Source organism: Trachurus trachurus (genome assembly GCF_905171665.1).
Source record: "Trachurus trachurus genome assembly, chromosome: 11".
Classification (NCBI taxonomy): Eukaryota; Metazoa; Chordata; class Actinopteri; order Carangiformes; family Carangidae; genus Trachurus; species Trachurus trachurus.
Genome location: NC_139904.1, coordinates 4,468,481 through 4,476,870, shown reverse-complemented (window position 1 = coordinate 4,476,870; position 8,390 = coordinate 4,468,481). Strand labels below are relative to the sequence as shown.

Below are 8,390 nucleotides of genomic sequence, written 5' to 3'. Positions count from 1 at the left end.
TAGTTGAATTAATTAAAAAAAAAAAGTATCATTGACACTGAAGGCGGAAACACAGCTCAAGACATTTTAATGTTTGTGTTGTTCTATATATTTTACAGTTCATACACTTTATAAGAATAGATAAATTTGTCTAAACAATTCAAATGATTATTTTACTATTTCACTTTTCTGCTGTAAAAATATGTGAGAAGATCAAAAACAAATCTAAACACAGTGACGCTGAATCTCTCTGTACAATATATTATTCTCAGATTCTAGTAAATAATGAAAAACATAAAATAGGGATTAAAACTAAAATTAAAAACAACATCAGAGGCTAAAACACAGAGGAATTCACCAAACAGGAAGGAGACGCAGCTTCTTCTGTGGTGATGAATAATTTCCTATTTAAAGGCACGTACGTCATCAAAAAAACACTGATAATATTTCACAGTGTGAGCAGAGCTGTCACATCTCGTTACCGAAACACTGCCCACATGCGTTCATTAGAATCAGAGTATCCAGATGTGTGACTCACGACATCTGGAAGTTGTAACGGAACAAAGCGGATGATAAAAACAAAAAAAAAATGCAATAACTTATTCATAGAACATAAATTATTATTTCCATATCAAATATTTACACATGGTACCTTTAAACATCAGTGCATTACAGACAAGGTTGTGTTTCATCCTTAACAGAGACTGATACCCCGTTTCCACCTGGCATAGCATGAGTTTTCAGTAATCAGATTACAATCAGATAGAGCTTGACCACATGAAGGTACAGGTGTAAATGGTAACGTACGCTATGGTTCCCAAAACAAACTAGCCTGGTGGATAGCAGTGGTCAGCGCCTCTAGGCCGTAGAAAACATGGAGTGAGGATGAGAAAAGTGCGTACAATAGCGTAATTACATGAATGGCTACCATTTTCTCTTCTTATTCGCCTATTTCTTTTCTTTTATCTTTTTTAATTACCGCGCAAATGTGATTAAGTCTCAATCGGCTCTACAACACAATCTGGATATGAGACGCGTGTTAACGCCAGGTGTCAACAGGGTATAGAGACGCTGACAGTCGTAATCTGGGTGTAGCCTAAAGAAGCTGTTTATCTAAGGAGTTGCTAATGCTACATGGCTAATGTTACCATTAGTGGCTGTTTGCTGACCAGTGTTAAAGAAAAACGTTGTGAATTTGGCATCAAACTTCGTCCCTGTTCAGGCTAATAGCGGCAATACTTGTTTTTCCTTCTACTGAAGTTAGCATGCTAACCAGCTAGCCTCCGCGACTCCCTGTAGCATTCAGGCTAATGAAGATGTAGGCTATTTAACCTCTCGTGTTGTAGATATAGTGATGGGCTTAAGTTATTGGAAATTAAACAAATGCTAATGTTAATGTTAGCTACATAGCAGTGGTAAACAAAACCAGTAGCTCCTTTAAAAGGGGCGTTAATCCCGCTGCAGAGGAGACGGCTCCTTAGTGACGGAAATTACAAACACCTTGAACCAGAAGAAGAATTATAATTTCTAAACCCGTTATCCGTCCTATTTAATTTATTGTTAACGTTTGCTCAGGAAAATTCTATGAACTAGCTACATGGTTAAGGAGCCGTGTCCACCAAACAGCGCTCTCTTTTTTTCTCTCTTGTCAGAATGCCGCTGTTGCTAGGTTACAAAGGAGTCCTCTCACACCTTGTTGAGCTAATGTAGCTAAAGCTTAAATACAAAACTGACTTGGTGAAAAACTATTCTAATAGTTAGTTGTGTTTGAAGGACGTGAAATAAATATGAAGTTGTTCACTGTTTCTTCTCTGCAGCTGCAGCTCCTCTGTGACGTTCCCTGAGTCTGAGGTCGCGTCAGGTGAAGTTCTGCTGTCTTTTACTTCATGAAGGAAAAACATCTGTTTATCTGGAGTTTATCTTCTTTTTGGAAAAGTGGAATCAGTCTGTTTGGCTTTGGCTTAAATTAAAACAGTTTTTTTAATTAAATTTTTTTTATTTTTTTTTAAATGTGGTGAATTTGGATAAACACTTTACAAGCAGTGGTTCCCAACCAGCGGACCGTGACCCCCTAGTGGGCTGCAAAGGAACTGCAGGTGGGTCAACAAATCATTCACAAAACAGATGTTTATGTAAGAAATGTCATTATAATCGGACATATAGCTATGAATAATGTTTTAAGATTAAGATGTACTTTATTTATCCCAGAAATTATTGAAAGGGAACTTCCCAGGTCACCTGGGTGAAAACCAGGAATCCAATGTCAAATAAAAATGACCAACAAATGTTTTAAATCTCCTCATAGATTTAAATCACCTGTCGACCTGTGTCCAGTTTCAGAATCACTGTTTTAAGAGTTTATCACTCCGTCACACTGGGAGGAGGACAAACTCTTTTAAAGAATTTATTTAGTTTAGTCTGCCATATAAGCCACTGTATTTTGTCCTTTTTAAAAATGGCCACATGATGTGTAGCCATATGTTCATATTTGTGTTTTTTCTTTCATCTAACAGTAAAAAGTGTTGGTTCAGTCCAATGGTCTGAACATTGGGTAATGAAAAGATAAAAAACAACAACTAACTATTGAAGCAAAGTTTTACACTGACAGTAACCAGTCGCTATTCTAAGTCTTTTGTGCCTTCTGCCATTAATTTGTTGAATGCTGAGCTGGCTTGAAGCTGTAGTTAGTACAAGTCCTGTTGTTGACAATGTGTTTTTTTTATGTATATTGCCCTATTTATGTATTTACTATACTTATTGTACTTTTTTTTTATCTTACTTGATCTTAATTTGCACTGTCTCGCACTTTCCTCCTCTCTTGTATGTACGTATGTTTGTATGTGGTGCAATGGTCAACTGTAGAAACAGAATTGCCCTATGGGATAAATAAAGTAATCTCAACTTAACTCAACTTTTTTACAGTATCAAATGTAAACGTATATTTCATATGTGGGTGAGATGTTTTCAGGCACTGCTGCAGATTTAAGGCGACCAGATGTGAGCAGATGTGTCTGAGGTATCAGCTGTTGTTCCACAGGTTCCTTCATTCTCTGTCTTGTTAAAGGGACATTGTGTAACTTCTCCTGTTTGGTTCAAAAGTCTGTTTTTCAGTAATCCCCCCCATCAACAAACTGAAGTGTTCCTTTCAGCTCTGAATGATCCGTTCATATCATTCATATCTACATGGAGCGGGTAAGCTCGGTGCTGCTGCCATGTGGTGTCGCCATGTTTTTACGTTCAGTGGCAGCGTGACGGTAGGAAACCACGGAAACTCAGCGGAGACACCGGAGCTGTCGGCTCAGGTCGAGGTGGCGTCTGTGAAAAGTCACCGCGGTAACGCAGTGAGGAGGAATGGAGCGTTACACTGATGCTGCATTCACCTGCAGTCGGGCAGACGGCCGTCGCTAACAAACCAGATGTCATGTTAGTCACAGAAGTCCAGAGAAAGCTGCTAAAACGTGGGTCAGGTAAACAATACGACATCGCCATGTTTCGTTTATGCCGTTATGTGCAGCGGCTGTCGTCCGTCTGCCGTCTGCCCAATTTCAGGTGAATGCAGCATGAAAAATACGATTGAGTTGCTTGAGATATACAACCGCAACGATAGATGGGAGGAATTCCTACACAATGTCCCTTTAGATAAACCAGGTTGAGTCCTGCAGCCTCGGGCCCCCTCCCGTCCCGCCTGCAGCTCCACTACCTGCAGCCACAGGACTCGACCACCATGTCCTCGTACTGCTTGTAGACCACGTTGTTCCCTGAGTCGATGTAGAGGATGCTGATGGGGCTGAGCTTGGAGGGGGCGCAGCAGCTGGGCGGCATGTCGCCGGGGTTCATGGAGTTCATCAGCGTCTGGATGATGGCGTGGTTGGTCGGCTCCAGGTGCGAGCGCAGCGGGAAGTCGCACACGCCCTCGCAGTGGTACGCCTCGTAGTCCAGCGGGGCGATGATCCAGTCGTCCCAGCCCAGGTCTCGGAAGTTCACGTGCAGCGGCTTCTTGCTGCACCGCGACTTGGACGACTTCCTGCCGTGTCTCTTGCCGTGACGTGCCGCCGTTTTGGACGCCGTCGCTGTCACCGTCGCCATCGCCACCGCCGTCGTCCTCCTCTTCCTCCTGCTACTGCTGCTGCTGCTGCTGTTGGCTTTGGCCTTCCTCCTCCTCCTTACGGTGGCCCTGAGGTGCAAATCACAACAGCAAATCAGAAAACACAATGGCAAAAGAGAAAACACAACACAAAAAGAGAAAACACAACGGCAAAAGAGAAAACACAACACAAAAAAGTTAGTTTAGTAATTTGTCATTGTGTTTTTTCTCTCTCTCTCTCTTTTCATGCCTTTATTTGATAGGACAGTTGAGAGAAACAGGAAATGGGTGGGGGGGGCACACACGCAGGATAGGGCCGCTCGATGCGGGAATCGAACTGGGGCCGCCTGCAGTGAGGACTATAGCCTCAACACATGGGGCGGGCGCTCTACCAACTGAGCTAAAGACAGCCCGTGTTTTCTCTTTTTCCGTTGTGTTTTCTCTTCTACCGTTGTGTTTTCTGATTTGCTGTTGTGATTTGCACCTCAGGGCCACCGTACCTACCTCCTCCTCTTCCTCTCCAGGCCCAGCAGCGGCCGCCCCTCCCTCCTCTCGTTGAACAGCGTCTGCCTCTTGCGGGAGCGGGTGAACACCACCAGGATGGCCTTGTGCTGCTGCGGCCGCCCGTGCCGGTGCAGCCCGAGCAGCTGCAGGTCCAGCTCCCTCTCGGGGGGGTCCAGCACGCCGCGCAGCTCCAGGCAGAAGGAGGACGAGGACGCCATCATCGCCCCCCCCTGGCTGCTCCGCTGCTGCTGCCGCCACCGCTCTCTGAAGATCTCCCAGACGTCCAGCACCTCCCAGCGCGGCCGGCGGGAATCCTGCAGGCAAGGCCGTAACCATGGAGTCAACATTAGGGGGGGGGGGGGGGACCAAATCTCTCTCTTTCAATATACTCAAAATCTTTCCAAGAATATTTGTCGTATTTCTTGTCAAAATGTCTCATTTCTAGTCAAAACTAATCTCTTTCCACTTAAAATAAGATTCATCACCTAAAAATGAACTTGTTTTTAGATAATTTTCATTTGTTTCAAACAAAATTTCACTTGAAATAAGTAGAAAAATCTATCAGATTTTTCTACTTATTTCAAGTGAAAATCTGCTTGAAAGAAGTAATAGTCTAAAAACAAGCTACTTTTTTATGTGATTAGTCTTATTTTAGGTATAATGGGATTAGTTTTGACTATAAATGACATTTTGACTAGAAATAAGACAATTCTTGGTAAGATTTTGAGTTTTTGCAGTGGCACACACGCCGTAACATCGTTTATGTTATGTAACGTTATCCACCCCTCCATTCATTGATTTTTCGTCGGCTTCGTTGTAAACAAATGCACATGGAGGAGAGGAGCGTAACCAAAACAGAGGAAAAGCGAACGGACTGTCACAGTTCCCTACTGTCTTTCTGTGTAAATATCTCATGTTACATAACACGAAAACCTGCAGCTTATGTTCAAGTGCGGCCAATAGGCTATATGTATCTTATTTTAAAATTTAAAAATACTCAGGTGCTCTATAGTCCGGAAAGTACAGTAAATTCGCTAACACATGGGGTACTTTTTTATTTTTTTATTCTTATTTTTTAATCTAGCTATATATTGGGCATATTTGAATATTGGGGGGGTGTATATGGTAATTAGGGCCTTGCCTGCAGGTCCAGAGTCTTGGAGTGGAGCAGCTGCTGGTCGTGGCAGGAGAGGAGCTGCACGTCCACGGGCTCCGTCTCAGATATCCTGAAATTCCCAGACACCTTGGTGTATATCCTGAGCTCGGCTCCCAGCACCTCGGCTCGGTCGGAGAGCGTTGAGACGTCGAACAGATACCGCTGCCTCCTCAGAGGAGAGAGTGGGAGGTCATCTGTGGAAAACATTAAAGCTGCGGGTCAGACGCATTCTCACGGAGATGATGTGGAATCTGACAGGAAGAAATCCCACCGTTGTCTGCACGGGATTCATCTCAGACACACACACACACACACACACACACACACACACACACACACACACACACACACACACACACACACACACACACACACACACACACACACAGAGGGGGAGTGGGGGACGGTTGCAGCACTTTCACATTATATCACAAACTTCCACCTGTCTGTTGTTAATGACTCATTATGTGACGATGATATCACACATCAGCATCGTATCGTTGACGTGCGATAGTGAGATTAACTAACAAGGTCAAAGAGGTTTTTCCTTTAAAATGCTTCACAGGTTTTATTTTTACCAAACTATTCATGAAGACGGACACCAATGTGACTGTTACAGTAATGAAACTTGGGTTCATTTATTCTGGTCTCGTCCACACACCAGACAACTCTGGAGCAAACTGCATGGCTCGTTTTTATCAATTGAATACTATAATTGAACAATTAAACAACTAAATGCCTTATTTTTTTGTCATTTATACTGGTGGTACAAATAAAATTAAAATTGTATGTATGCCCCATGTGATTAAAAGAGACAGTGATCAGTGATGATATTTACTCCCAGTTTAATTTATACTGTAAAAATGTTCTGTTTGGCTACACTGAATTAGATAATGAACTGAATTCCCAGTTTTACTTGATTCATTTGTTAATTATTTTATCCAAATTGCACATGAACAAATCTACATTTTCAGGCAAGAAGCCACACTTTCTAGCACTGTCTGTGTATGTTAAACAATACATCTCCTCTATATGTGATTGTGAAAACAAAAAAAGCTGTAAAAACATGATCTCTGAAAGTTTTACAAAACATTCATTCATTCAAATTTCACATACACAAATCTAAATTTTCTGGAACTGTCTGCATAATAATCTCTTCTATATGTGATTGCTAAAACAAACAAACAAAAAAAGCTTTAAAAACATAATGACCTCTGTAAGATTTACTTCTTTCTCTGTCTTGTTGTTGTCACCCTTAAACCCCCATGGCGTGTTTACGATTGTGTAATAATGTTGTATTTGTCTGTATTCCGTCTGTATACTCCTGTACTGTTGTCAATGAAGCTATTAATAATAATAATAATAATAATAATAATAATAATAATAATAATGTGACAATAATATTATTATTAATTTATTCCAGAATAATCAAAGACCAGTTAGTGAGTTTTGTTTTGAATATTAGCCTAAATATTCAACTATTTGTCTTATTTCTAGTCAAAACAAATCTCATTCTACTTAAAATAAGACTCATCACATAAAAAGTAGCTTGTTTTTAGACACTTTTTACTTCTTTCAAGCAGATTTTCACTTGAAATAAGTAGAAAAATCTGATAGTGGAGCAAGTTTTTGTTTCTTATTACAAGCACAAAAAACTTGCTTTCACTGGCAGAGTTTTCTACTTATTTCAATTGAAAATCTGTTTGAAACAAGTGAAAATGATCTAAAAACAAGTTCATTTTTAGGTGATGAGTCTTATTTTAAGAGAAAAGAGATTAGTTTTGACTAGAAATGAGACATTTTGCCAAGAAACAAGACAAATATTCTTGGAAAGATTTTGAGATTTTGCAGTGTATTACTGTATTATCGCTGTAGTTTCTGATTGGAGGATTCCCCTTAGTACAGGTGTGCCGTGCACGCGCCGTGGCCGTGACGTAGCCTACCTTGTCCACTGTCCACGAAGCTGGCGATGGTGTTGGCGGCCTTGGAGGAGCGGAAGAAGGAGGCGTTGAGTCCGAGCCGCTCGGCCGAGGAGAAGGTCTGGTAGATGGACAGCATGTAGTCGTGCGGGGTGCGCGAGGCCAGAGCCGCGGAGCAGCGCGGGGTTTCCCGGAGGAGCAGCAGGGGCAGCAGGAGGAGCAGGAGGACCCTCAGGACCCTCACCCAGCTCACCCTGACCTCCATCCTCTGGGCGCGGACCGGGACTCGGACCGGGGACCGGAGCTCTGTGGCCGCGCGGGGCTGAACTCTGCTGCTGCGCGTGAGGCGGCTCCGCTCCCTCCGCGCGCGCTGTTAAAGCCCGAGCCGAGGACACGCCCCCCCACCGGGGTAAATGGAGAGAGAGGGGGCAAATTAAGGCTGTAAAACTAATTGTCCCTCTGTCAGTCCCCCCCCTCAGGGCAGATGTTGGCCTCTGGTGCGTTCACGGACTCAGTTCGCTCTCTGTCTGTCTGGGCACAAAGTTTCTAAGATATTTGTGGGTAACACTTCACAATAAGGGTCCCTCAATTAACGTTATTTAGTACATTATTAAGCATTACTTATCTGTTTACAGATATATTAACAATCATTATTATGTATTACTTAGGATTAGGAAACACATTAATTAATGTAGCCTATTAGTAAGCAGTTAATTAATGTTTACTACTCAAAGTTAGTTAATAAATT

General features: G+C 42.4%; 1 protein-coding gene across 1 annotated transcript; it reads right to left on the bottom strand.

Moving 5' to 3' along the window:
• Window positions 1-3,675: 3,675 nt before the first annotated feature.
• gdf6b (growth differentiation factor 6b) lies at window positions 3,676-7,907 on the bottom strand (the record flags this gene model as incomplete). Its single annotated transcript, XM_083982336.1, has 4 exons — window positions 3,676-4,114; window positions 4,568-4,881; window positions 5,709-5,917; window positions 7,667-7,907. The coding sequence occupies 4 exons, from the start codon at window positions 7,905-7,907 to the stop codon at window positions 3,676-3,678; spliced, it is 1,203 nt and encodes a 400-aa protein (XP_083838462.1).
• Between the last annotated feature and the right edge of the window lie 483 nt (window positions 7,908-8,390).